At 72.5% G+C, this 26,634-nt stretch overlaps 8 protein-coding genes across 8 annotated transcripts; 4 read left to right on the forward strand and 4 right to left on the reverse strand.

Annotated features, from left to right (window-relative positions):
• Positions 1 to 1,144: 1,144 nt before the first annotated feature.
• AURANDRAFT_18774 (hypothetical protein) lies at positions 1,145 to 2,293 on the forward strand (the record flags this gene model as incomplete). The annotated part of the gene is made up of 1 exon (XM_009034127.1): positions 1,145 to 2,293. A coding segment is annotated over one exon (1,149 nt), but the record flags the coding sequence as incomplete, so codon positions are not given.
• A 1,712-nt stretch (positions 2,294 to 4,005) lies between these two features.
• On the reverse strand, positions 4,006 to 5,835 carry AURANDRAFT_60748 (hypothetical protein; the record flags this gene model as incomplete). Its single annotated transcript, XM_009034376.1, has 1 exon — positions 4,006 to 5,835. One exon carries the CDS (start codon positions 5,833 to 5,835, stop codon positions 4,006 to 4,008), a length of 1,830 nt encoding a protein of 609 aa, XP_009032624.1.
• A 1,877-nt stretch (positions 5,836 to 7,712) lies between these two features.
• AURANDRAFT_18559 (hypothetical protein) lies at positions 7,713 to 8,138 on the forward strand (the record flags this gene model as incomplete). The annotated part of the gene is made up of 1 exon (XM_009034128.1): positions 7,713 to 8,138. One exon carries the CDS (start codon positions 7,713 to 7,715, stop codon positions 8,136 to 8,138), a length of 426 nt encoding a protein of 141 aa, XP_009032376.1.
• AURANDRAFT_60749 (hypothetical protein) lies at positions 8,135 to 9,859 on the reverse strand (the record flags this gene model as incomplete). Its single annotated transcript, XM_009034375.1, has 1 exon — positions 8,135 to 9,859. One exon carries the CDS (start codon positions 9,857 to 9,859, stop codon positions 8,135 to 8,137), a length of 1,725 nt encoding a protein of 574 aa, XP_009032623.1.
• Positions 9,860 to 10,387: 528 nt separating this feature from the next.
• AURANDRAFT_70578 (hypothetical protein) lies at positions 10,388 to 16,037 on the forward strand (the record flags this gene model as incomplete). The annotated part of the gene is made up of 4 exons (XM_009034129.1): positions 10,388 to 12,769; positions 12,876 to 13,907; positions 14,390 to 14,414; positions 14,635 to 16,037. 4 exons carry the CDS (start codon positions 10,388 to 10,390, stop codon positions 16,035 to 16,037), a joined length of 4,842 nt encoding a protein of 1,613 aa, XP_009032377.1.
• Positions 16,038 to 16,986: 949 nt separating this feature from the next.
• On the forward strand, positions 16,987 to 17,427 carry AURANDRAFT_18629 (hypothetical protein; the record flags this gene model as incomplete). The annotated part of the gene is made up of 1 exon (XM_009034130.1): positions 16,987 to 17,427. One exon carries the CDS (start codon positions 16,987 to 16,989, stop codon positions 17,425 to 17,427), a length of 441 nt encoding a protein of 146 aa, XP_009032378.1.
• A 308-nt stretch (positions 17,428 to 17,735) lies between these two features.
• On the reverse strand, positions 17,736 to 18,488 carry AURANDRAFT_14005 (hypothetical protein; the record flags this gene model as incomplete). The annotated part of the gene is made up of 1 exon (XM_009034374.1): positions 17,736 to 18,488. A coding segment is annotated over one exon (753 nt), but the record flags the coding sequence as incomplete, so codon positions are not given.
• Positions 18,489 to 18,611: 123 nt separating this feature from the next.
• On the reverse strand, positions 18,612 to 19,931 carry AURANDRAFT_18785 (hypothetical protein; the record flags this gene model as incomplete). Its single annotated transcript, XM_009034373.1, has 1 exon — positions 18,612 to 19,931. A coding segment is annotated over one exon (1,320 nt), but the record flags the coding sequence as incomplete, so codon positions are not given.
• Positions 19,932 to 26,634: the final 6,703 nt, after the last annotated feature.

The following is a 26,634-nucleotide window of genomic DNA, read 5'->3' on the forward strand; positions in this document are numbered from 1 at the left end:
GGGCGCGCGCGACGCGCTGCGAAGCGCCGACGACGCGCTCGCCGCCGCGTCGGCGGCCTTCGCCGCGCGCGCGCGCGAGGCCGAGCGGGGCGCCGCGGCGCGGCGCGCCGCGGCCGACGACGCGCGGCGCGCGGTCGACCGCGCGCGCCGCGCGGAGGTGCGCCTCGGCGGCGAGGAGCTGGAGCGGAGCGTCGACGCGGACCGCTCTGCGGCGGCGCTGGCCGCGGCGGAGGCGCGGCGCGCGGCCGACGCGGCCGCCGCGGCCGCCGCGCTCGGCGCCGCGGAGCGGCGCGCGCGGAGCGAGAAGTCGCGGCGCGTCACCGCCGAGGTCGGCCTCGAGGAGTCGGCGGCCGCGCGGCGCGGCGTGTTCGCGGCCAAGGAGGCCGCCGAGGCCGCCGCGCGCGACGCGACCGCGCGCCTCGACGCGCTCGAGGTCGAGGCCGCGCGGGCCAAGTACCGCGGCGAGGCCCTCGAGGAGGCGCTCGGCGCGAGCGAGCGGCGCCTCGCGGCGGCGGACCAGGCGGCGCGCGAGGCGCGCGCCGACGCCGACGCGCGCGGCGCGAAGCTCGAGGCCCGCGCGGCCGTCGCGCTCCGTTTGGGCGCGCGGTGCGCCGTCGTCGAGGCCCGGCTCGAGGAGGCGTCGCGGCGCGCCGACGACGAGCGGCGGCTCCGCGCCGCCGCGGACGCGCGCGCCGACGACGCCGCCGCGGCGGCGCAAAGGGCCGAGGCCGCGCGCGACGCCGCCGTGGCCACGCACGGCGCCGCGGCCGCGCGCGCGCGCGACGCCGCCGCGCGCGCGCGCGTCGAGGTCGAGGCCGCGGCGGCCGCGAGCCGCGCGGCCGTCGCGGGGGCCGCGGCGGCGACGTCCGAGGTCGTCGCCGAGGCCGAGTCGACCGTCGCCGCCCTCGAGGGCCGCGTCGAGGCCGCCCGGGCCGACGCCGCGACCGCCAAGGCCGCGGCCGCGGCCGCCAAGGCCGACGCCGCGGCGCTCCGCCGCGCGCTCGACGAGGCGCGCGAGGCCGCCGCGGAGGCGACGTTCCTCGCCAAGCTCGACCCCGCGGGCGCCTACGACGACCGGAGCGTCGGCGCGCTCGTCGCGCGCGTCTCCGCGCTCGAGGAGTCGCTCGCGGTCGCGGACGCGACGCGGCGGCGGCTCCACAACGCGCTCCAGGAGCTCCGGGGCAGCGTGCGCGTCGTCGCGCGGCTCCGCCCACCGTCGAGCCTGCTCCGCGACGACGCGCCGGCGCCCGCGGTCCGCGCGGGCGGCGCGGACGGCCGGACCGTCGTCCTCGCGGCGCCACCGCGCGACGGCGTCGACGGCGGCGCCAAGCCGCGAAAACTGGAGACGCTGCGCTTCGACCGCGTCTTCGACGGCGACGCGACGCAGGCCGACGTCTACGGCGAGATCGACGACCTCGTCGCGTCCGCGGCCGACGGCTTCGACGTCTGCGTCCTGGCCTACGGCGCGACGGGCTCCGGCAAGACGCACACGATGCACGGGCCCGCGTCCGGCGGCGACGAGGCCGGCGTCGTGCCCCGCGCGACGCGGGCCCTCGCGGAGGCCGCGCGGCGGCGCGGCGACGGCGGCTGGTCCTTCGCGTGCGAGGCGTCGTCCGTCGAGATCTACGACGAGAAGGTCTACGACCTGCTCGCGCCCGGCGGCGCGGCGCTCGAGGTCAAGGACGACGCCGACGACCCCGTGCCCGGCGCCGCGGCGCTGCCCCTGGATTTCGGCGACGACGGCAGGGGCGCCGCGCAACTCGCGAAGCGCGCCGCGCGGAGCCGGCGCACGGCCGCGACGCTCCTCAACGACCGGTCGTCGCGGTCCCACGCCCTCTTCACGCTGCGCATCGTCGGCCACCACGAGGCCAAGAACCTGAAGACGCGCGGGTCCCTCGTGCTCGTGGACCTCGCGGGCTCCGAGCGGCTCAAGCGGAGCGGCGCCGCGGACCCGGGCGCGGACCCGGGCCGCCTCCGCGAGGCCTGCGCCATCAACCGGTCCCTGTCGTGCCTCGTCGACGTCTTCGCCGCGTTGGGCCGCCGCGGCGACGGCCGGGGCAGGGGCGTCCACGTGCCCTACCGCAACTCCGCGCTCACGCGGATCCTCCAGCGGCCCCTCAGCGGCGACGGCAAGGCGCTCCTCCTCGCGACCTGCAACCCCCACGAGGCCGAGTCCCTCGGCACGCTCAAGTTCGCCCACCAGGTCGCGGCCATCGAGACGGGGCGCATCGCGCGCCGCGTGTCGTCCGCGGCGAAGCGCGCGCCGCTCGGCGCGCAGAATAAGCGGCGCTAGGGCGGGCGTGCTTACGCGACGGCGACGTTGTCCCGGTGGCCCGCCTGGGCGGCGCTGAACTCCTTCTCGAGCTGGCCGAACGCGCGGTCGTCGCCGAGGACGCCGCCGGCGCCGTCGTCGAGGCCCAGCGAGCCCGCGGGCGCGACGAGGTCGCGCACGCCTTTGGCGGCGCCGCCGCTCACGGTCTCGCCGTCGAAGCGGCGCAGGCGCGGCAGGGCGCCGCGCGCGGCCTCGCGGTACCGCCTGCCCCGCGCGTCGCCGAGCGGCGAGTCCGAGAGGTCGAGCTCCTCGAGGCCCGGGCACGCCGCGAGCGCGGCGAAGGTCGCGTCGAGGTCGTCCTCCGCGAAGGCGTTCTCCGGCGCGAGGAAGGCCACGAGCTCGGCGCAGGGCGCGAGGCCCGCGAGCGCGGCCGCGCCGAGGTCGCAGCCGGCGCACGCGAGGCGCCGGAGCGCGCGCGGGCACGCGAGCGCGGCCGTGAGCGCCGCGAGGTCGAGGCCCGCGCAGTAGGACACGTCCACGTCCATGAGCCGCGGGCAGGCGACGAGCCACGTCGGCGGCGCCCAGGCGACGCCGTCGAGCGCGAGGCGCCGGAGGCTCGTCGGCGCGGGCGACTCGTCGCCCGCGTTGACCGCGGAGCCCACGCTCGCCGTCAGCGTCAGGGAGACGATGCGCGGCACGGCCGAGCCCAGCCGCAGGCACGCCGCGTCGTCCTCGGCGCTCAGGAAGATGGCCCCGCTCGCGCGGTCGTAGACGCTCGCGCCGACGTCGCTCGCGTCGACGACGAGGCCATCCTCGCGCCGCAGGCGCTCGGCGACCTCGTCGGGAAAGACGTTCGCCCAGACGTCGTAGAGCGGGCTCGCCGCGTAGTCGCTCGTGCTCGCGCCGGCGCCCATGGCGACGACCGGGACGCCAGTGGAGCGAGTGGGGGCTGCCCCGTCGCGGTTGGGAAATTTCAAACACATTGAGGCGAAGGTCGGCCTCACTCACCTGGCCCCGAGGGACGGCGTCGCCGTGGAGGCGAACCAGGACCTCCGCGTCACGGTCATGCGGCCATGAGGCCGCGCCGTGCGCGCCCGAGCCCCCGACGTTCGCGCGCCGGGGCCCGCGGCGCGGCGCGCCTCACTTATGTCGTCGCTGCGCGGCCTTGGCCTTGAGGTTCTTCGCCCACGTCTCGAAGCTGTCGACCTCCAGCAGCAGGGACACGACCTCCTTGGCGCCGTCGCGCGCCCAGGTCCAGCCCTCGCGGCCCTCGATGTCCTCGAGGCGCTTCGCGAAGGACGCGACCGTGTGTTTCCGCATTTCGAGGACAGCCTCGACGTGGCCCTCGACGAGCGCCGCGAAGCGCTCGTGCAGCGCCGTGAGCCGCAGCGGGTACTCGTCGCCGTCCCAGGCGTCGGCGGCGATGGCGTCCATGGCGCGCGCCTCGAAGTCTTCGATGTCCTCCCGCAGATTCGCGCCGTGCTTGCTCTCGCAGGAATTCCACTCGTCGGCGCCGCCGTCTTCCGCGGCCAGCGTCACGGACTCGTAGAGCATGTCCTCGAGGGCCTCCAGCACGGACATGACGATCTCGTCCTCCTCGCCGTCGATCTCCTCGCACGGCGGCATCGGGCGGCCCTCAGACTGGCAGCCCGTGCACTCTCGTTGTTTTAACTTCAAGGTGCCGCTCTTTCCTTTACTACCTCTAGCGGCCGTGCCGCCCGGGACGGCGCCTCTTACGAGTCTTCCATCCGGAAGCGGCAGCGGACGGTCTTGGATAGAGCACAATGCGTATTGCCGAACTCCGCGACGACCTGGCACGCCGCGTCGGCGCGCCACTCGCCGGCGACGGTGGCGCCGCCGTCGAAGCGCTGCGGGTCGACAAGGTCCGTCGCCAAGCCGCCGCTTTGCAGCCGGAGCAGCCGGAACCCGAGGTCGTACGCCTCGACGCGGAACTCCCACCGCAGCGTGCCGTGCTTCGGCAGATCGAATCGCCCCGCCACGCGGGCGACGCGCGGCGGGATCTCAAAGACGTCGCCGCCCCGCCCGATGACGTCGGCGAAGGTCTGGCCGTCGAAGTCCTCGACGACGGTCTGCTTGGCTTTGGAGTAGAACGTCCGCGTCGCCGCGTCGCCGCGTCCGCTCAGCGCCGCGAAGCCGCCGCCGCGGGCCTCCAGAATTTGGTCCGTCGCCGCGAAGCCGCCGCCGCCGCGGGCCACGAGAATCATGAGGTCCGCGGTGACGCGCTTCTCGAGCACGCCGTCGTCGTAGCGCACGTCGTAGGTCCCGTCGTCGCGGGCCTCCGCGATGGTGCCCGGGAAGTGCTTGGCGCGGCCGCGGTACCGCGCCTCGACGCGGTCGCCCGCGCGGAACTCGTCGGGCGGCGCGTCGCCAGGAGCCCGCGTCGCCGCGTCGCCGCGTCCGCTCAGCGCCGCGAAGCCGCCGCGGGCCTCGAGATGCGGGGCGCGGCCGATGCCGCTCGGCGGCGCGTTCGGCTTCTCCAGGGCCCACGCGGGGTGCTTCTCCACCCGGAATCGGTAGCGGACGACCTTGGACCGCAACACCGAATAGGAATTGTCGAACTCCGCGAGGACCTGGCACGCCGCGTCGGCGCGCCACTCGCCGGTGAAGGTGGCGACGGCGCCGAAGCGTTGCGCCTCGACGAGATCCGTCTCGACGCCGCCGCCCATGAATCCGCGCCGTCGCAGTGAGAACCCGAGGTCGTACGCCTCGACGCGGAACGCCCACCGCAGCGTGCTGCCCCTCGCCAGATGGAACGGTTCGAGCGCGCGGGCGACGCGCGGCGCGATCTCCAAGACGTCGCCGTCCCCGCAGGGGTCGTCAGTTACGGCCTGCCCGTCGAGGCCCTCGACGGCCGACTGCTGCGCGCCGGAGCGCAACGTCCGCGTCGCCGCGCCCGCGCCGCCGCCCGGGGGGCGGCCGAGCAGCTCCCAGCACCGCTGCGCCTTCTGGATCAGGTCGCCCTGCGTCGCGTCGACGCCGAGCTCTGCGCACGCACGGTCGACCGCCTCTTTCACGTTGAGTTTGCCGTCGATGCCGAGATCGCGCTCGAAGATGTCGACCATCGCGGGCAGCGACGGAAAGACCTCGTCGACGGAGATGCACGTCGCCGATTCGACCAGCGGCTGGCTGGCGCCGCCGGGCGGCACCGCGACCTGGATCTGCTCCATCTGGACCGCCGCAGGGACCTGCCGCATCTGGACCGCCGCCGCCGCGGGGACCGGCGGCGCCCACTTGCACGTCGCCGATTCGACCAGCGGCTGGCTGGCGCCGCCGGGCGGCACCGCGACCTGGATCTGCTTCATCTGGACCGCCGCCGCCGCGGGGACCTGCTGCATCTGGACCGCCGCGGAGACCGGCGGCGCCCACTCGTACGGGTTCGGCCTCGCCGCCGTCACCGTCTCCGGGTTCGGCCTGCTCATCTCATACGGCGCGGGAGCCGGCGTCACCTCGTACGGGTTCGGCCTGATGTCATACCACTGGATGGTCTTGGTCCCTTTGCCCCTTCTCCCCTTGGTCTCCACGATTTTGATCTGTTGCCACATCACGAGCCCGCGCTCGCGGAAGCGCGGGCTCCATCGCCGATAGATGTCGCCAAAGGCTGCCTCCACCCGCGACTTGATCAAACAGAAGGTCACAAGCATGAGAACGATACAAAAAATCGAAATGATCGGGACTGCAATGTCGTGTGCGGCCTGCGGTATGACGTGAAGCAAGGCCAGCCAGATCAGCGGCACCGAAATCCAGGCGAGTTTGTGCTTGTCGTACTTCGCCAGGTCACGTTTGCACTCCGTCAAGAACTCGGTCCACATCTCCTGCGAGACGCGCCCTTGGAGCGCCAGCGGCGGGCTCTCCTGGCTGGTGGGTCCATCTGCACGGTCCGCCTTCACAGCAGAGGTTTACCCTCATGACAACGTTCTCGTCGTTCTCGAGCCAGCTTGTGCCATCAGGGGGGGGCATGCGGTGCCCGCGGGCTGCGACGGCAGCGGGAATGCCCAATGCTGTGTCAAATGATTTTGCGCTCTATGTTTACCTCACCTTGACCTCAATTTGCCACTCGACGCTCTCCTGAGACTTAATTCTACTCGACCTATCAAACTCGACCTGTGCGGCGCCCGCAGCGTCGCGCGCAGCGCAGCCTGCCCAGCGAGTAGGGCAAGACTCGACGCTCGCTTCGACTGCTGCGTTGCTGCGACAGCTCGAGCGAGTAGGGCAAGACTCGATCGCTCGCTTCGACTGCTGCATTGCTGCGACAGCTCGACCAACAGCTGACACCAACATTCGGCTCGGGTTCGCCGCCGCGGCGGTCGCCGTGGGCCTGGGCCTGCGGCGGCGCATCCGCCAGCGGCGCAAGACGAACACGCAACACAGCAGCATGGGCGTGTCGCGCATGGCGCCGTCGCGACACCTCGAGCGGCTGGCCGCGGCCATTTTTGGCGTCTTCCTGATGATCACGGGCGTCGGCCTCTACGGCGCCCGGCGCGGCGGCGCCGCGCCGCCGCCGCCGCCGCGGTACGCGACGCTCGACGCCGAGGTCTGGGACGTGCTCGTCGCCGGCGCGGGCCCCGCGGGCCTGACGGCGGCGCTCTTCGCGGCGCGCGCCGGGCTCCGCGTCGCCGTGCTCGGCAGCGACGCGGGCGCGCTCGCCGAGGCGCCCTCGCTCGACAACTTCCCCGGCTGGCGCGGCGCCGACGGCGGCGAGGCCTGGCTGGGCGACGCCAAGGCGCAGGCCGCGGGCGCGGGCGCGGCCTTTGCGCCGCCGGGCCTCCTCGCGGAGCGCCTGCGGCGCGACGGCGACGCCTGGGCGCTCGACCACGAGGACGGAACCGCGCGCGCGCGCGCCGTCGTCGTCGCGTCCGGGTCCGCGCCGCGCCGCCTCGGCGCGGCGGGCGAGGCCGAGCTCTGGGGGGCGGGCGTGCACTCCTGCGCCGTCTGCGACGGGTCGCTCTACGCGGGCAGGACCGTTTTGGTCGTCGGCGGCGGCGACGCGGCCGTCGACGCCGCCTGCTTGCTCGCGCGCCACGCGAGCCGGATCGTCGTCGTCCACCGCCGCGCGGAGCTCCGGGCAAACAATGCGCCGGCGCTGGCGGCCATGGAAGCGGCGGCGAACGTCGAGGTGATGACCCCCTACGTCGTCGAGGCCTGGCGGGGCCAAAAAACGCTCGCGGGCGCGGCGCTGCGGCACGCGGAGACCGGCGCGACGCGGGACGTCGCCGCCGACGGCGCCTTCGTGCTCATCGGCGACGTCCCGGCCACGGCCTGGCTCGCCGGCGGCCCCGTGGCGCTCTCGGAGAGCGGCCACGTCGTCCTTAGCCCCGGGTCGCAGGGCACTTCAGCGCCGGGCGTGTTCGCAGCCGGCGCCTCGCACGACGCGACGTACCGACAGGCCATCACGGCCGCGGCCGCGGGCGCCGCGGCCGCCATGGACGCGGAGCGCTGGCTGCGGAGCCACGGGGCGCCGCCGAAGCCGCGCGCCGCGCCGCCCCTCTCCGAGAGCGCCACGGGGCCGCCGGCGCCGCCGCCGCCGGCCGCGGACGACTGCGCGCTCGAGACCGTCGCGTGCCTCCGAAGCGTCGTCGCCGCCCACGACGTCGTCGTCTTCCACAAGCCCCGCTGCCCCTACTGCCGCAAGGCGTTCGAAGCGCTGCGGCGCGCCGGCGCGGAGCCGCGCGCGATCGACGTGTCGCGCCGGCCCGGCGTCCAGGACGCGCTCGCGGCGATGACGGGCCGGCGGACGGTGCCGAACGTCTTCATCGGCGGCGCGTCCGTCGGCGGCGGCGACGAGACCGTCGCCCTGCGGCGCAACGGCGAGCTCCGGCCCCTCCTAGACGCCGCGCGGGCGTCCTAGGCGCGGTTGCGGATGATCTCGAGGCGGACGGGGTCGGCGAGGCCCCAGCGCTCGAGGAGGACGCTGAGCTTGGCGGCGTTGGTCGTGTAGAGCGCCTGGTAGTGGGGCTTGTCGAAGGCCGCGCGGCCGAGCACGGCGACGAGGTCGAGGAACTGCGCGTAGGTGAGGCCGTAGGGGTTGGAGCCGTGCTGGTTCGCGACGGCGGAGTAGCACTTGTGGAGGGCGGACTTGGGCAGGAGGTGGGGGCAGATCTCGAAGTCGCGGCCGAGGTTCACGAGGCCCTTGCCCCGGTCGTCGTCGAAGACGAGGTACTTGTCGACGGCGATGGACGTCGACGCGTCGGGCAGGTGCGCGTAGTGGAGGAAGACCTCGCGGAGCTGGCCCTCGGAGGCCTGGAGCGCGTCGTGGACCGCGCGGTCGCGGTGCGTGGCCTTGAGCATGTCGCCCGGCGAGAGCAGCGGCCGCGCGGCGAGCTTGAGCTTGTCGGGCGTGCGCGCCGTCGCCGCGGGCGGCGGCGGCAGCGGCTCCGGCGACGCGTCGGACCGGTTCGACGACGCGGGGCTCTTGCGCGGCGTGTAGTCCGCGTGCGTGAGGCGCGGCGTGCCCGCGGGCGACGGCGCGTCGCGGGGCGACGCGGCCCGCTTCGGCGGCGGCGGCGCCTGCTCGGGCGCGGCCGCGGGCACGATCTCCGGCGCGAAGGGCGAGCCGGCGACGTGCTTCGAGTCGAGGAGCACGTGGACGAGGACTTTGCTGTCGAGGGGGTGGGACGCGGCCGGGAGCCGCGCGTCCGCTTTTCCGCGCGCCGCGACCCACGCGTCGGGCCGCTCGCCGAGCGCGTCGCCGGAGCCCGTCGCGTCCTCGACCTCGTAGCAGCACGTGTAGGACCCGTCGCCGTCGTCCGTCAAAGCGACGACGGCCGCGGGCCCGTCGATGCGGACCTCGACGGCCGCGCCGCCCGCTTGGAGGTCGTGGCCGTGCGCGTCGCGCGCTTGAAGGCAGAAGTGGGCCTCGTCGCCCGGCGCCGCGCGGGCGACGCCGTCGCCGCGGAGCGCCGAATTGTGGGCGACGGCGGGGCCCGGCGCGACCGTGCACGTGAAGGGGCTGCCCTCGACGTGGAACTCGTCGTTCAGCAGGATGCTAAGCTCGTAGAGGCCCGGCGGCGGCGCGACGCGGTACTCGCAGGCGTAGGTGCCCGAGTTCTCGTCGACGACGTCGAGCTTGAAGAGGTGCGACTCGTTCTCGAGGGTCGCGGTGAAGGACAGGCCGCCGGAGTCCAGCGGGTCGCCGCGCTCGTCGAGCGTCTCGACGACGAACGCCGCGGGCGACCCGCACGTCGCGTTGAAGAGGCCCGCGCCCGTCGGGTAGCAGCGCTTCGCGTCCTCGTCGCCGAGGTCCCAGGACTGCTTCGCGAGCCAGGACGCGCGCCGCCGGCCGAACTGGGACCCGCGGCGCTGCGGCGCCGCGCCCTGCTCCTCCTCGACTTTGTCGCGCTTCGCGGCGAGGAGCGGGTGGAGCCGCGTGCGCACGCGGCTCGCGTACTGGCCCGCGAGGGCGAGGGACTCCCGCCAGGCCTCGGACGCGTCCTCGGACGCCGCGCAGAGCCTGAGGGTCCTCGTCGGCGTCGACAGGAGCCACGTCCACGTCACGTCCCGGTCCTTGTGGGACCCCGGGTCCTCCTGGACGAAGCTCTCGAAGAGGTCCAGCGACCCCTCGGGGTCCATGGCGTCGGCGTCGAGGTACCAGAGCAGCTCGACGCGGTCCTGCGGGTGCACGAGCTCCGTCTTGAGCACGAAGAAGTAGTCCGCCCAGCGCCGCTGGCCCCGGAGCCGCGACCCCTCGCTCTTGAGCTTGAGCGTGCCCGACGACACGCGGAGCTGCGCGGCGACGCCCTCGCGCAGGCTCGCGAGGATCGGGCCCGCGTCCTCCTCCTCCTCCGACTCCGCCGCCTCGTCGTCGGGCGCCTCGTCGTCGCTCGCCTCGGCGTCGCTGCCGCCGTCGAGGATCGTCGCGCGCGCCTGCATCTCGTCGAGCTCGAGCATCTGCTGCAGCGACTTGCGCCGCGCCGCCGGCTTGCGGCGGAGGAACACCATGCTTTTTGTGGGAGCTGCCGCCGCGGCTCGCGGCTGCCACAGCTCTCGAGCAACAGACAGTGTCCGATCGAGCGCGCTTGGGCCGCCGATCTAGATCCACGGCAGCGCAAACCGCACCACGCTGATCGTTTTGGCTAGCGCGGCCTGTAGCCCGGCACGATGCCCATCTCCATGGGCCACAAGTCGCTGAACGTGGTGAAGATCAAGGCCGTGGAGACGACGCGGCCGAAGCCCTTCAAGCGCGTCGAGGTCGGGGAGAAGGCGGACCTCGTCGCCGAGCTCGCGCGCACGGTGGGCTTCGACAACTGGAACGCGCTCGACATGGCCATCAACCTGCGCAAGTTCGAGGAGCACCAGCGGCTCGCCGAGGACTGCGCCGCGGCCGACGAGGAGGCCGCCGCCGGCGCCCGGGCGCGGGCCAAGGAGGAGGAGCGGCGGCGCCACCTCGAGCGGGCCCAGGACTGCGTCCAGTTCATGAACTCGTGGATGGACGCGGGCTACCAGAACTGGAAGTCGAACCAGCTCGTGAAGCGGAACCGCGTGCGCTTCGACCTGCGCTACGAGCTCGCGCTGATGAAGCGCGACGAGGTGCGGCGCACGGGCGAGCGGCTGCGGCACGAGGAAGACGGCGGCGAGGGCGTCGCGTGGTTCGACCGGAACATGAAGCGCCTGGGCATCTCGTCGGCTTCCGCGGCCGACGGCGCCGACGGGTTGCTCAAGAGCGGCATGAGCGAGTCGGCCATGATTTATCTGCAGCGCATCGAGGCGCAGGTGTCGTCCGTGACGCGGAACCCGGAGGAGGCCGCGGAGCTCATGCTCACGCTGCGCAAGAAGGCGCACCAGAACCGCAGCGCCCGCGCGGAGCGCGAGCGGCGCCGGCGCAAGATGGTGCTGGACCAGCAGCGCGCCCAGCAGCAGCTCGAGGCGACGAAGCTCGAGGAGAAGGCGCTCGGCACCTATTTGACGATCGCGCGCGAGCAGCGCGCGCTGTCCATGGGCCGCTGGGAGGGCGCGCACCGCAAGCGCGAGGAGCACGCCAAGCGCGCGAAGAAGGCGTCCGAGCTCCACGCGCGCTACCTCGAGGGCTGCGCCAGGGCCTTCGAGGAGTTCTCCGCGCGCGCGCGCGCGGATCGCGACGAGGCCGCGCTCGAGGCGACGGCCGCGGCCATCCGCGAGGCGCGCGACGAGTCGGCGAAGCGCAAGGCCTTGCGGGCCCAGGAGACCTGCGCCGAGGCCGTGGCGAAGCTCGTCGACATGGCCTGCGTCGTCCTCAAGGTCCGCGAGACGGAGGGCCGACAGCCCATGGACGTGCCCACGTGGCGGAAGATCAAGGAGCGCTACCTGTCGTCCGAGCCCTTCTTCGAGCGGCGCCGGCGGGCGCTGGCGCCCGTCGACGCCGCCGCGACGGCGGAGCGGGCGGCCCTCGAGGCCGAGGCCTACGCGACCGCGTCGGGCGCCTGGGACGTGACCGACGCGGGCGACGGGTCGCCGTCGTCGTCGTCGTCGTCGTCCCAGAGCCTCGGCGCGGACCCCGCCGTCGCGGCGACGGCGACCATGGAGGCGCTCCTCGCCGAGGAGCCGCCGTCGACGCGGCCGCCGCGGGACGCGGGGCTCGACGTCTGCGGGCCCATGCGCGTCGTCGTTATAGGCCCGGGCGCGGTCGCCGCGGCGGCGGCCGCCGCGCCGCTCCACGGCCTCCCCGTGGCGTCGCCGGCGCTCGCCATCGCCCGGGCGCTGGAGCTCGCGGACAAGGTCGAGGAGGAGGACGAGGAGAAGAAGGGCGACAAGGAGAAGCGGTCGAGCTTGATCGTCGTCCGGAGCGCCGCGGCGACGCTCGAGGAGAAGGGCCTGGAGATCCGGAAGCTCCGCGAGGACCAGGGCGACGACGCGGCGCTGCCGGACGCGCTGCTGGCCGAGACACTCGCGGCCTACTGCGGCGCGCTCGACGACGAGGGCCCGAAGCCGAGGCCGAGGCCGACGGCGGCGCCCGCCGAGGCCGCGGGCGACGACGACGAGGCCGCCGCGGCGCCGGCCGACGACGACGGCGGCGCGCCGCCGCCGGCCGTCGAGGGCCGCGGCTGGGTCGTCGCGGGCTTCCCGGAGACGGTGCTCCAGGCGAAGCTCCTCGAGAGCTTCCTGAGCGGCTACGGCGACGCGGACGTCGACGCGGCCCTGGCCGGCGGCGGCAAGAAGGGCAAGAAGGCCGACGCGAAGAAGGACAAGAAGGGCAAGGGCGACGAGGCCGAGGAGGAGCCCTTCGCGTCCGTGCTCGAGGCTCTGGTCGTCGTCACGGACCGGCCGCCGCCGGCCGCCGCGGCGCCGCCGCCCGCGGCCGAGGCGGGCGACGACGAGGGGTCGGCGGCGCCGGCGGAGGCGCCGCCGGCGGACGGGGCGCCCGCGGCGCCCCTCGAGGGCGCCGACGCCGTCGCCGACTGGTGGAAGACCATCGCGGCGACGACGCTGTTCTGGGCCCCGGCGACGGAGGCGGGCCTCGAGGAGCGCCTCGACGTCGCCGTGGAGCTGCTCTACGAGCGCAACGCCGTGCCGCCGCCGGCGCCGCCGGCGCCGGAGCCGGAGCCGGGCGAGGGCGGCGACGAGCCGCCGGCCGACGACGCGGCGGCGCGACGAGCCCGCGGACGACGCGGAGGAGCCCCCGGCGCCGGACCTCGACGCGGAGATCGACGACCGCGTCGCGCGGCGCGTCGGGAACCTGGCGCCGGCGGCGCGCATCTGGCGGTCCCACCTCACGCGGGAGCGCGTGCTCGACCTCGACCGCGTCGCCGCGGCGCTCGTCGCCTGGACGAAGGACGGCGTCGAGCACGGCGACGCCTTCGGGAGCCTGGTCAAGGCCTTCGACGACCAGACGCGCCTCGTGAAGCAGGAGTGCGCCCAGTGCTACGACGACTTCCTGCGGCGGCTCCGGGTCAAGGACGCGCGCTGGGACCGCGTCGTGCGCCACTGCGTGCTCAAGATGACGGCGAAGCACCGGGAGGTGTCCGGCGAGATGCGGCTCCAGTACCTCGACGACATGGAGCTCCAGCTCGGCGACGTCGTCGACGCGCGGACGAAGACCGCGCACGACATCGTCGCGGACATGTGCGAGGCGTCGCGGCTCACGGTCGCGTCGGCGACGGAGCAGTTCGCCGTTTTGGCAGCGGCGCTCGCGTCGGCGGAGGCGAGCCGCTTCTCCACGGGCGCGCTGACCCTCGACGACTACCAGCAGGCCGTCGACGCGCGGCCCGTCGTCCCTTCGACGGGCGACCTCTCGAAGAAGCTGAGCCACGCGCTGGCCGCGCTGGAGGCGGCCCTCGCGTCCTGCTCGTCGCCGGACGTCGCCCACAAGGTCCAGGACGCCGCGGCCCTCGTCGCGGGGCTCGCCGCGCGGCCCGCGTCCGCGACGCGGCGCGGCAAGCGCAAGTCGCCGGACGTGCTCCTCCAGGCGAGCCACCTCGTGCGCCGCCTCCACGCCATCCTCGCGCGCTTCCGCCGCGTCGAGGACGAGCTCAAGCACATCATCGCGGGCCTGGGGCAGAACCTGCGCGAGATGGCCGCCGCGCGCATGCGCGTCGAGCACCGCGCGGTCGCGAACCACGGCAAGCACTTCCGCGCGGACCTGCGCGCGGGCCAGATCGTCGTGCGCGACATCGAGGTCGAGGACGATGCCATCACCATCCCCGAAGTGTAGTAACAGAGCCCGCCGGCGGGGTCTGTTCATTACGAGAGGTCTTTTTGCGCGCGCTTCGTCGGCCGCCGGGGAGTTTCGGGAACCCCGCGGCGGCGTCATATTTTCGCGCGCGCTTCTAGGCGACGAGGTTCGTGTTGTAGCAGTGGGGCGCCCACTGGGATGTCGCCGCGATGTCGGGCCAGAACTTCTCGGCGAGCGCGTAGTCCGCGGCGCCGGCGAGCTGCATGACGGCCTACATTGTCATTGTTTCCCAGGCTGAAACCTAGATCATGGACGCTGTCGCTCGCCTTCGCGCCGGCGTTGAAGTACCAGTATGAGTCGTCTTCGCGGAGCTCGTAGCAGCCCGCGGACTCGGTGCAGCCCTTCCAGAGTCCGCCGTTCGTCGCGTTTTCGTTGCCGTGCGCCGCGACGGCCAGGGCTCAGTAGCCGCCGTATTTCGGTGCATATTTTGTTCGGTTCGCGCGGAACGCGTCCAGGTTCGCTTCGTTATCGAAAAAGAAGGTGTAGCCGCCGAGGGCGCTGTCGTTGAAGGCCGACGAGCCCATGGTCGGCGCGGCCTTGGGATGGCCTGACATCATGGTCGCGACGAAATCGACGCCGCCGAGCACGGGTCCTAGCGAAGGGTCGCCACACTCGTGGCTGGCCGCCGCCAGGCCGACCGCCAGGAGCTGCGTGGGCAGCCTCCGCCGCGTTCTCATCGTCGGCCGCACACTGCCCCCAGGCGGCACCATCGTGTGCAAGAAGTGCCATCGTTGGGCTGGGCAATCGCATCGGGGCCGCTGCTGTGTGACCATGCCGACGGGGGCGGAGCTCAAGGCGCGCGCCTCGGTGGCGGCGACGGGCATGAAACGCAACCTCTTCAACCGGGAAAAACCCGACAAGCCCGTGAAGCCGCGCCAGTCGTCGCCGTCGCGCCTCGCGTCGGGCATGAGCGACCTCGCGGCGCGCGTGGGCAGCCTCTTCCGGGGCGGGGGCGGCCTCGACGACGAGGAGGCGAACCCCATGGACAAGATGGCGGCCATGCGCCTCGTCGACGCCGGCCTCTGGGAGGCCCGGGAGGTCGATGCGCTCTACAAGGCGTTCAACCGGATCCGCGCGAAGGACGGCCACCGGAGGAAGGCGACGAACAGGTACCGCCTGCCGACCATCGCCGACTTCTACCGCTACTTCCGGCTCGAGACGTCCGTCTTCTGCACGCAGGTGCTCCTCCTGCCCAAGGCCGTGCCCCTCGGGGGCATGCCCGTCGAGGAGATCGAGAAGCTCGAGCTCTCGTTCTGCGAGTTCGCGCTGTCGACGTGGGTCCTCTGCTCCTTCGAGCTCGGCACGCTGGCCTTCTCCATGATGGACGGCGACCAGAAGGGCTACCTCACGCGCGGCGAGGTCCGCGAGGCCGTCGCGCGGATCTACAGCGTCCACAACGCGGGCGGCCGGGGCCTCTTCGACGGCACGAAGCCCGTCGACAAGAAGCTCGACAAGGTCATGGAGGGCCTCGACTGCAACGCGTCGGGCTTCGTGAGCCGCGACGAGTTCCTGAGCTTCTCGCACCGCCACCACCACCTGCTCCTGCCCGCGTTCGGCGTGCAACGGTCCGTGCGCGAGCGCGTCTTCGGCCCGACGGTGCGCTGGGCGGCGAACGAGCGGAGGCGCCAGCGCCTCGTCCAGCAGCGCACGGTCCAGCAGGTCGTCGCCGACATCGCCAAGCTCGTGCCCGAGCTCGGCGGCGGCGCCGCGCCGCGGCCCGGCGAGGGGGACTACTACCGGCACGAGCCCGACGGCGACAAGGTCATGGACCACGCGGCCATGGCCTACCGCAACGGCGACATGGACCAGGCGCGCAGGATCTACGACTACCACGCGCGCGGCGACCAGGAGTCCGTCTTCCAGGGCGACGTCGTGCGCAAGAACGTCGCCGTCGCGGGCCTCGCGATGGACGGCACGGACGCGGCCGCCGCGGCGAACCTCCGGCGCAAGCCCAACCCCAAGGACAAGGCCGCCAACGGCAAGCAGTCCGACAAGCCCTTCGGCGGCCGGCGCTACAACGACGACTACGCCAAGGAGCAGAAGGCGAAGCGCAACGCGGGCAAGCGCGCGCGCGCCGTGGGCCAGGACCCGGGGAGCACGTAAGAGCTCGCAGGGCAAACATCGCCTTCAGGAGCACGTGCGAGCTCGCGGAGGCGCTCGCGGGCAGGCCTCTAAGGCATCGCTGGCCTCTTGGAAAAAAAACCTAAATCTACCTTAACAGCCCCACACCTTCACCAACGCCGTCTTGTCGAACGACCCGGGAAACAGTGGGCGATCCGAGCAATTCTCGGTCCGTTGAGAATCCGTTAGACAGCACTAATTCTATAACATTTTTTTTTTTTTTTTTTTTTTTTTTTCGGATGAAATAATACCCATCTCTTGCGACCTTTCAGAAGGGTATTCCATGCATGCGTTCCAAGTGGGTCTATGTGTAGGGATGACCCACTCCTTGGGATGCCGATTATAATCCAAACAAAGTGTGGTCTTTTATCGTTTGGCAAAATAGATAATTCGTCTTCTTCGAACCATGTGGGAACTGTGAAATCTTTCATTAAGTCAGATGTACCTGGTCTCGTATTGAATTGGCCAGCGCGACGAGCGCCTCGACGGTCGCTCCCTCGGGGAGCGCGCACCGCGGCGGGTCCGCGGGCGAGAACTCATCCTGGAGCTCAGCGGTCTCCCGGAGCAGGTCATCCGCCACGCAGGCGGCCCACGCCGCTTCGTAGAACGCTTTGACCTCCCCCTCCGCACGGGAGATCTCCTCCTGGAGTTTGGTTCGATCGCAATTCTTGACGTCGCGGTCGCCTGCTGGCGTTCGCGGCACGGCCCGTTCCACGTTGCTGCAGATTATCTGCACCTGGTCGATGCTCGCGCTGGCGCCCATGGTTCGTCGCACCTCCGTGTCACGGACCGGTGCGGGCAGCCACACTCATCATAATGCAAGCACCTGGCATGGGAGGTCCAAGGCTTCAGCATTGTGTGCATCGAGAGCGGCTGTGGAGGCCTTGAGGCGAGCCGCGGTCTCCTTGCGCATCTCCGACGCCGGCTCACAATGGCCCGCACGGTCGCCCTGATCGCCGCACTCGCCGCGACGGCCTCGGCCTTCGTCGCGCCCGGCGCCGCCGCGCCGCGATTGTCGCCGCGCCGCGCCGGCGACGACGTCGAGCCGCCGCCGGACGCCACGACCAAACGCATCCAGTCCATGGTCGACGACAACACGGTCATGCTCTTCATGAAGGGCACGAAGATCTTCCCCCAGTGCGGCTTCAGCAACATGGCGGTCCAGATCCTCAACGCCATCGGCCAGGACTTCGAGACCTACGACTGCCTCTCGGACGAGAACGTGCGGTCGACGATCAAGGAGTTCTCGGACTGGCCGACGATCCCCCAGCTCTACGTCGACGGCGAGTTCGTCGGCGGCTCCGACATCATGCTCGAGATGTACGAGGCGGGCGAGCTCCAGGAGATGATCGAGGTCGCGGCCGCGTCCTAGGCCGAGGGGGGCTGAAGTAAGCGGATGTGAACAAAATCGCGCGGAGAAGCGAACCGAGCCTCGCGACCGTCGCCTCGCGACCGTCGCCTCGCGACCGTCGCCTCGCCGACCGTCGCCTCGCGACCCTCGCCCCGCGACCCTCGCCTGGCGGCCCGAGCCTCGCGGCCCTCGACCTCGGACGTCGAGTTAGGCGGAGGAGCGGGGGGCGGTCGCGGCGGAGGACGGGACACGCGCTCGGGCGTCGAATTCGGCGGGCGCGCGCGCGCGCGGCCGCGGCGGGCGAACTAACGCGCTCACTTCTTCTCCGTCTGCGCGGCGACGGCCGCGGCCTTGGCGGCGACCTCCGCGGCGTCGCCGAGGTAGGCGCCGTTGAGCGGCGCGACGGCGCCGGCCTTGGGGATGACCTTGAGGCTCGCGTCGAGGTCGTAGACGAGGGGCGTGCCCGTGGGGATGTTGATGCCCGGGATCGTCTCCTTGTCGACGCCGTCGAGCTCCATGAGGAGCGCGCGGAGCGAGTTGCCGTGGGCGCAGACGAGCACGGTCTTGCCGCCCGTCGCGAGGACGGGCTTGATCGTGCCGTTCCAGTAGGGCAGCACGCGCGCGCGCGTCATCTCGAGCGACTCGGCCGCGGGCAGCTTCGCGGGCGGCACGTGGCAGTACTTGGCGTCGTTGGCCGGGTGGTGCTCGCTGTCGCCGGCGACGTCCGGCGGCGGGACGTCGTAGGAGCGGCGCCAGACCTGGACCTGGTCCTTGCCGTGCTTCTCCACGGTCTCGGCCTTGTCGAGGCCCTGGAGCGAGCCGTAGTGGCGCTCGTTGAGGCGCCACGACGACGCGACGGGCATCTCGCACAAGCCCGCGGTCTTGGACGCGAGCTGGAGCGTGCGCTGCGCGCGCTGCAGCGCCGACGTGAAGGCCATGTCGGGCGCGAGGCCCGCGGCCTTGAGGAGCTCGCCCGCGCCCTCGCCCTCCTTCTCGCCGTCGGGCGTCAGCGCGACGTCGACCCAGCCCGTGAACAGGTTCTTCTTGTTCCACTCCGACTCGCCGTGGCGCATGAGGATGAGCTTCCCGAAGGGCGCGGCCGCCGCGGGCGGCCGCGGCGGCCGCGGCGACGCGGGCGCGGCGCCGCCCCAGGGCTCGGCCTTGAAGAGGGGCGTGCCCGCCGGGTAGACGGCGCCGGCGCCCGCGCCGAGGCGCTCCTCGATGCGCAGGAGCTGGTTGTACTTGGCCGTGCGGTCCGACCGGCACGGCGCGCCCGTCTTGATCTGGCCGCACGAGAGGCCCACGGCCAGGTCCGCGATGGACGTGTCCTCCGTCTCCCCCGAGCGGTGGCTGCACATGATGCCCCAGCCGGAAGACTTGGCGAGGCGCACGGCGTCGATGGACTCCGTGACGGAGCCGATCTGGTTCACCTTGAGCAGGAGGCAGTTGCACGCCTTCTTCTCGACGGCCGTCTTGATGCGCGCGACGTTCGTCACCGTCAGGTCGTCGCCGACGATCTGGCACTCGGCCTCGGGCGTCGCCGCCGTCATCTCCGTCCAGCCGTCCCAGTCGTCCTGGTCGAAGGGGTCCTCGATGGTGACGATGGGGAAGTCCTTGCGGAGCTCCGCGTAGAACGCCGCGAGCTCCTTCGACGTCATCTTCAGCTTCGGGTCGCCCCGCTCGGCCTCGGGGTACCACATGCCCAGGTCGTAGCAGTCCTGGCCCTCGACCTTGAACTCGGACGCCGCGACGTCCATGCCGACGGTGCACTTGCCCTCGTAGCCCGCGGCCTTGACGGCCTCCATGACGAGCTCGACGCCGCCGCGCGCGTCGCAGGGCGGCGCGAAGCCGCCCTCGTCGCCGATGAGGGTCGCGTCGCCGCCGAACTTCTTCTTGATGATCTTCTTCAGGTTGTGGTAGACCTCCGTCGCGATCTGTAAACCGTCGGCCATCGACGCCGCGCCCGTGGGGATGACGAAGTACTCCTGGAAGGCGAGCTTGTTGCCCGCGTGGGAGCCGCCGTTGATGACGTTGAAGCAGGGCATGGGCAGCGTGAAGATCTTGTTCGTGTTGCCCGCGAGCTCCGCAAAGTGCTCGTAGAGCGGCAGGCCCCGGGCCGCGGCGCCGGCCTTGGCCGCGGCGAGCGACACGCCGAGGATCGCGTTGGCGCCGAGCTTCGACTTGTTCGGCGTGCCGTCGGCGGCGATCATCGCCTCGTCGAGCGCCTTCTGGTCCGTGCAGTCCATGCCCTTGACGAGCGGGCCGAGCACGTCGACGACGTTCTTGACGGCCGTGAGCACGCCCTTGCCCATGAAGGCCTTGCCGCCGTCGCGCAGCTCGCAGGCCTCGTAGATGCCCGTCGACGCGCCGCTGGGGACGATGGCGCTGAACATGGCGCCCGTCGCCACGGTGACCTCCACCTCCACCGTGGGGTTGCCCCGGGAGTCGTAGACCTGGCGCGCGTGCGTGCGCTCGATGCGCGCGCTCGGCGGCACCACGGGGCCGCTCGACGCGCCGGCGCCCATGGTGTGCAAAAAGGTGCTGTGGAAGGAAACGAGCCGGAGAGCGCGTCGACAATAACGCGAGACGTCTGCGAGGACTTGTCAGCGCTTGAAAAGGCAGCCCCGGTTGATGCAGTCGGAGAAGGTGATATTTACCACATGTTACCCCCTCAAAGCAGGCGGAGCTGCTCGCGCCTCGCGGTGCGCAAGTCGTCGTCCGACGCCCTCGACGCGTCAAGAACTGGTTCCCCGCCGATGTCCCACGAGGCGGCGCGCGAGGCGTGCCTCGTGACGGCGTCGCGCGTGGCGCGGCAGCTCGGCTTCGAGTACGCCGAGGACAGCGCCCTCGAGGCCCTGGCCGACGTCGTGCGCTACTACGTCAACGGCGTCGCGCGGCGGTCGGCCGCGAACGCGCGCCACGCGCAGCGGAGCGATTTGGCGCTCAACGACGTCCTCGCGGGCCTGCGCCAGACGCCCGCGAGCCCCGTCACGTGGTCCGAGCTCCGGGACTTTGCGTTCCGCGGCGACGGCGGCGGCTGGACGGCGCCCGACGGCGGCCCGGGCGGCGCGAGCTGCCTGCCCGCGGCGAAGCGGCGCCGCGCGGCGCACTACGGGGCCTTGGGCGCCGCGGACGCGCCCCGGCCGCCGCGGAGCGTCCACATACCCAAGTTCCTGCCGCCCTTCCCGCCCAAGGTCGCCGCGGCGGCCCGGCGGAAGCGCGACCGCGGCGACGGCGGCGGCGGCGACGACCGGAGCCCCGCGGAGGTCGAGGCGCTCCAGCTCGCGCTGAACCGCATCGGCGGCGCGCGGGCCCGCGACGGCGCCGCGGCGCCGGGGAGCTCCTACGGCGCGCCCATCGACCTCGCCTAACCCTAAGCCTCGGGCAGGGGCACGAACGGGAGCGCCGCGAGGCACCGCGCGTCGACCGCGTGCGGCCACCAGAGCTGGCGGTAGAGGCCGCGGCGCGCCCAGGGCTTCCGCGGCCCGGACCAGTGCCAGACGAAGGCGCCGGAACCGAGGCACGTCGGTTCCAGGTCCCCCGGCCGCTTCCAGCCGAGGCCGTCGCAGTTCCAGCGCGGGTCGAGCGCCTCGAAGCGGCCGCGCGCCGCGAGCAGGATCAGCGGCGGGTTGCTGCCCAGGCGCCAGAGCGGCGTCGCCGCGTGGGCGCGCATGAGGTCCTCGAAGCGCGCCGTGAGGCCGAGGCTCCGCCAGCGGCCGAGGTGGAGCGCGAGCACGCCCGCGTTGAAGGCCTCGAGGTCCGCCTCCGGGTCTGGGAAGCCGAGCGCCGCGAGCGCGGCCCTCGCGGCCGCGTCGTCGCAGTAGAAGACGCCCGGTCGGCTCGCGTTGCGGTCGTAGCAGACGCGCTGGTCCCGCGGCGCCGCGGCGACGACGGACGATGCGCTCCCGGAGAACGCGCCGTCGTACAGATCCGCGACGTCGCGGACCGCGACGGCGTCCGCGTCGAGGTAGACGACCCGGTCGGCGTCCGGGAGCAGGTCCGCGAGGTAGAAGCGCGCGAAGTTCAGCGGCGACCGCAGGTTGCCGTAGGACGGCCCCCGCGGCGCCGACAGCGTCACGTTCGCGAGGTACCGGTCCGCATCAAAGGGCACGACGGCCACCTGCGCGCCCCGGCCGGGCCCCGCGGCGCAGGCCAGGGCCGCGCGCAGCGCAGCGACCTCGTCGGACCCGCGCGCGGGCACGACGACGTGCGCGCGGAGCCTCGCCGGGTCCGCGGCCGCCGCGAAGAGCGACGCGACGGCGCCCGAGAGGCCCGCGTAGTGCGCGCGGTCGCCGGCGAGCGCGACGTGCACCGGCGCGGCGTCCGTCCGCGGCGCCTCGGCGGCGGCGTCGTCGTCGCGGCTCCGCGGCGCGTCCGTCGACGCGCGCGGCGCCGCGGCGAACGCGGCGAAGGAGCGGCGGTCGGACGCGCGCGCGACGCACGCGTCGTCCTTGCGCCGCCGGCAGGGCCGCCGCGTCGCGAGGACGCCGGAGATCGGGCAGCACGCGAGCGCGCCCGGTCTGGCCGTCCGGCACGCGTCCGTCTCCGCGCAGCCGCCGCAGCTGCCGGGGCAGCAGATGCGCCAGTCGCCGAAGGCCGCCGCGTGGCCGCCGAGGCAGAAGCGCGCTTTGGGAGCTTTGGGAGCTTTGTCCGCGAGAGCGAGCGAGAGCACGAGGAGCGACGCCAGCATCATGGTGTTCAAGGGCTGCCCTTGTACGCCTCACTTCTCTCCATTGTTGCTGACTTTTGACTTCCTACAGAGGTGTCCATCATACGCATCGTCTCGCCTTCAACAGTCTTCAACTCGGCTGATTGACCAGATGTTGACCAATGATAAAAACTCAAACCAGGTGGGAGCTCTCTCGAACGCGCGTCGTGTTTGCAAGAACGTCAACGACTGATCGAACTGCGCGCGCGCGTCGACAACCTCTCGACAGCTGCGCTGCGCGCGCGTCAACAACAACAACCGCTGCGCGACGCACACAAACGGAATGGAGCCGCGCGCCCTCACGCGACTCCAGGCCGCGGCGCGCGGCGCATCGACGCGCGCCGCCGTCATCGCGGCGACGCGGTCCGACTTCCTCGCGCTCTGCGAGCGCCTCGACGCCGGCGCGCCCGCGGGCCTCGCGACGCGGCCGAGATGGCCGTCCGCGACGCTCTGCGCGCCGCGCTTCGCCGCGGCCGCGGCCCCCGCGCCGCGTCCGCCGCCGCACGCGCCGACGCCGCCGAAGCCGCGGCGGAGCCCGGACCGCCGGTCCCGGTCGCCGTCGCCGCCGCCGCCGTCGCCGCCGTCGCCGACCGCGGACGTCCGCCGCGAGCTCGACTGGGCCAGGGCCGCGCTCCGGAGCCGCCTCGCGTACCTCGAGCGGGACCCGTTTAACCTAGGAAGTTAGGAGCGGCGCGTCGAGCGCGCCGTCGTCCGACGACGCCTCCGCGAGGCGGTCCCGGGCGTCGGCGACGGACGCGTCCCAGTCGTGGCGCAGGATCGCGCGGAGCTGGACGAGGAACGACGCGGAGAGCGCCAACGCGCAGCCGTAGAGCAGCGTCGGCGCGGCGGCCTCGTCCAGACCCAGCCCGAACACGAGCCCGCAGGCCACGGGCGCGGCGACGACGTACCAGCCGAAGAGGTTCGCGTAGGCGATGACGCGCGGCAGGCCCGCGCCCGAGAGCGCGCCCTGGACGACGACGTTGAGGCCGTCGGCGAAGACCAGCGCCGCGAGCGCCGGCACGCACCGCTCCGCCAAACCGACGATGGCGTCGTCGCGCGCGTAGAGCCGCGCGACGTTGTGGCGAGCGGCGACGAGGGACGCGGCGACGACGGCGCCGATGAAGGCGGCGAGCGCGAGGCCCAAAGCCGCGAAGCGCTTCGCCGCAGCGACGTCTCTCGCGCCGACGCGCTCGCCGACCTTGACCGCGACGCCGACCATGAGCCCCAGCCAGCCCATCTCGAAGACGGCCTGGAGCGTCAGGCACGTCGCCAGCGCGCCGAGGACGGAGAATGACGACCGCCGCGTGCCGCCCAGCGAGATCACCAGCTCCATGCTCCACCACTCCAGCCTACCAAGTGCGACGGGGTCGAATATTCTCACATATTCAGGCGAAATTCACGCGAAAAAACACTCCTGTCGCTCGACGCTGACTCCAGCGTCGTGAAAATCAACCCCGGCAGCGCCAACCCCAGGTAATCGCGCAAACCCTTGCGGTCCAGCACCTGCCGGAGCGGCCGCGGCGCGAAGACGTGCCCGAGTCCGCAGCGATACAAGTAGGGCACCTGGAGCAAGAGGTAGGTGCAGTTGTAGGCGCTGGAAGCCCAGGCCGCGCCGACGTAGCTGCCGAAGACCCGCTCGATCAACACGTACTGCCACGCGGGCGCGGTGGCGCACACCGCGGCGCAGATCGCGAGGTTCGCCACCACGTGGCCTTCCGCGGTCATGATGCGCTGCAAGATCGTCATGAGCGACACGCCCGCGAGCGACGGCAGCAACCCGACGCAGTAGCGGCGCGCGAGCTTCGCGAGCGACCGCTTCTGGCCGAGGACGTGCACGAGGACCGGCTCCGCGAAATAGATGGCCGCGCAGCCGCCCAGAGCGCCGACGGCGACGACGCAGAGCGCGCGCTGCGCGTAGAGGCCGTGGAGCTCTTTGCCCTTGCCCGCGCCCACGGCCTGCGGGCAGAGCGTCCGCATGGCGGAGATGAGGCCGTAGCTCACGGAGAAGCACGTGACGTTGAAATAGCTCCGGCCCAGAGACATGGCATCGAGGTCCAAGCCGGCGTCGGCGGCGCGGCTGCGCCCGACGAACCACATGGCGAAGGACACGGGCAAGTACTCGCAGAGATTGGCGACGGCCGTCGGGACGGCGAGCTTCGTGAGTTGCCAGGCCTCCTGGCGCAGCGATGGTGGTGCTGCGGCTTTGCGCGGTGCCCTGGCAGACTCTTCGTGGCCTACATCGCCCTCCTCCGCTGCCACGGCGGCGCTGAACGCGTCGGCCATCGCGTCGTAGTCAGGGACAAGGTCGGCCCAGAAGTTCAGTTTCAGCGAGCTGTGGCAGTGCCGATGTGCCGCGCCGCACTCGCAGCAGCTATGCTCGCCATCGCAGCGCGCGGCTTCCAATGCGTGCAGCGCCGCGTCGTCCACACGCGCTTGCTCGCAACGCCGTCGCAAAAATCGATGGCGGCGACGTTCCGCGCCGGCCTGCTCTACGCCGACAACCATGTCTTATGCCTCAACAAGCCCGCGGGCATGCTGTCGCAGCTGGACCGCACGGGCGACGCGAGCGTCAACGAGTACGCGCTGGCGTGGCTCGGCGAGGAGCGAAACACTAAGTTCGCCGCCGCGGTCCACCGCCTGGACCGGCCCGTGTCGGGGTGTTTGCTCGTGGCCGCGTCGAGCAAGGCCGCGAAGCGGCTCTCGAAGAGCCTCGCGGATGGCAAGGTCGAGAAGCGGTACCTCGCGGTCGTCGCGCCGCGCGGCGACGGTTTCCGCGTCGGCGACGCGCGCTACTTGGTCGACGGCTTGCGGACCGTCGACGGCGGATCGAGCGCGAAGAAGGTCGAGCTGATGCCTCTGGCGTCTCTGGCGCGGCAACCGTCGCCGGCGGATCTCGCATCGTATGCCAAGAAGCTGAAGCCCGGCTTCAAGGTCGCGTCGACGCGCTACGAGGTGCTCGCGGCCGCGCGCGGCGAGGCGCTCGTCGCCGTCACGCTCCAGGCGACGGGCCGGCGCCACCAGATCCGCGCCGCCCTCGGCCAGCGGGGCGCGGCCATCGTCGGCGACGCCAAGTACGGGCCGCGGCCATCGGGGACGTCCGCGCGCGCGACGACGCCGGCCATCGCGCTCCACGCGGCCTCGCTCGTCGCGCCGCACCCCGTCGCGGACAAGCCGGCCATCGCCGTCGCCGCGCCCATCCCGGACGCCTGGCGCGACGCCCACGCGCCGGACCTCGCGCGCGCCGCCGACGCGTTCCTCGCCGAGGTCGCTGGACCGGGTTAATGGTGACATGTTCAACCCGTACGATGCAGCCAGCGTTGATGGGGCCCTCCGAGCAAAAGCCGAAAGCTCGAAGGTGGGGCAGGCCTCGAAGTCGACCGCCGCGCGCGCCGCATTCACCATGAGCGTCTTCAACAAGCGCAAGGAGAAGGATGTGGACATCGAGAAGCTCTGGGCGGAGAAGATGCGCAAGAACCCGAGCCTGAAGCGCCTGAACCCGCCGGGGTCCGCCGCCGACATCATGCAGGCCATCGAGTACGACTGGGACCTCCACATCAAGAACAAGCAGAAGGCGGACCGCGAGGGGCCCGACGACCCGAACTGGCACAAGATGTTCATGACCGAGTCCGAGGACGACACGCCCCTCAAGGAGATGGTGACGCAAACGTACCCGTACCTGAAGCGCGAGATGGTCCGGACGAAGAAGAAGAAGGGCGAGGCCTTCGTCGAGCTCCTCGTCAAGTACCAGGACCTGATGGTGCCCGAGGACAACAAGAAGTACCGCGACGCGGCCTACCGCATCGAGAAGGAGTACAACGCGCGCGGCGGCTGCGGGCCGTCCGAGGGCGAGGCCGCGGCGATCATGGCCCTCAAGATCTACCGCCAGATCCTCGAGGCGGACAAGGGGCCCGGCGGCTCCGACTACCGCACGGCCAACGCCGAGGACCAGTGCTGGCTCAAGTGCGTCGAGTACACGACGGCGTACGTCGAGGACGTCCGCGTCACGCCCGGCTCCGCGGAGAACATCACGGAGCCCGAGCCGGGCCGCGACTACTCCATCATCCTCCGCGACGACTTCGGCTCCTCCGGCGGCAACGGCGCGGCGGAGCCCAACGGGACCAACGGCGCGGACGACGAGGACGCGACGGTCGCGCCGGCCGAGGACGCGCCGGCCGAGGACGCGCCCGCGGACGCGACCCTCGACCAGGAGTGAGGGGGCGTAACGGGACCTCGACGCGAGACCTGATGCGGGGGCACCGGGGCTGCCGAGCCGTCGCGGAATGTCGCAGAACGAGGCCTAGGAAGGGCTCGGTTGAAGCCTGTTGCACGCCTCGTTGAAGGGGCTCCGCATGGCAAGTCACGCCACTCGCAGCGCGATGCCTCGGCGCGCTGTCTCCGCATGCGCAACGCTGCTGCTCATCGCCGTCGCACCGCGCGCGGCGGCGCTGCGCGCGGCGCCGCGCTGGCGGCGACCGACCGTGGCGCTGCGCGCCGCACCGCAGCCGCCACAAACGCGCCCG

The sequence above is a fragment of the Aureococcus anophagefferens genome (genome assembly GCF_000186865.1).
Source record: "Aureococcus anophagefferens unplaced genomic scaffold AURANscaffold_1, whole genome shotgun sequence".
NCBI lineage: Eukaryota > Pelagophyceae > Pelagomonadales > Pelagomonadaceae > Aureococcus > Aureococcus anophagefferens.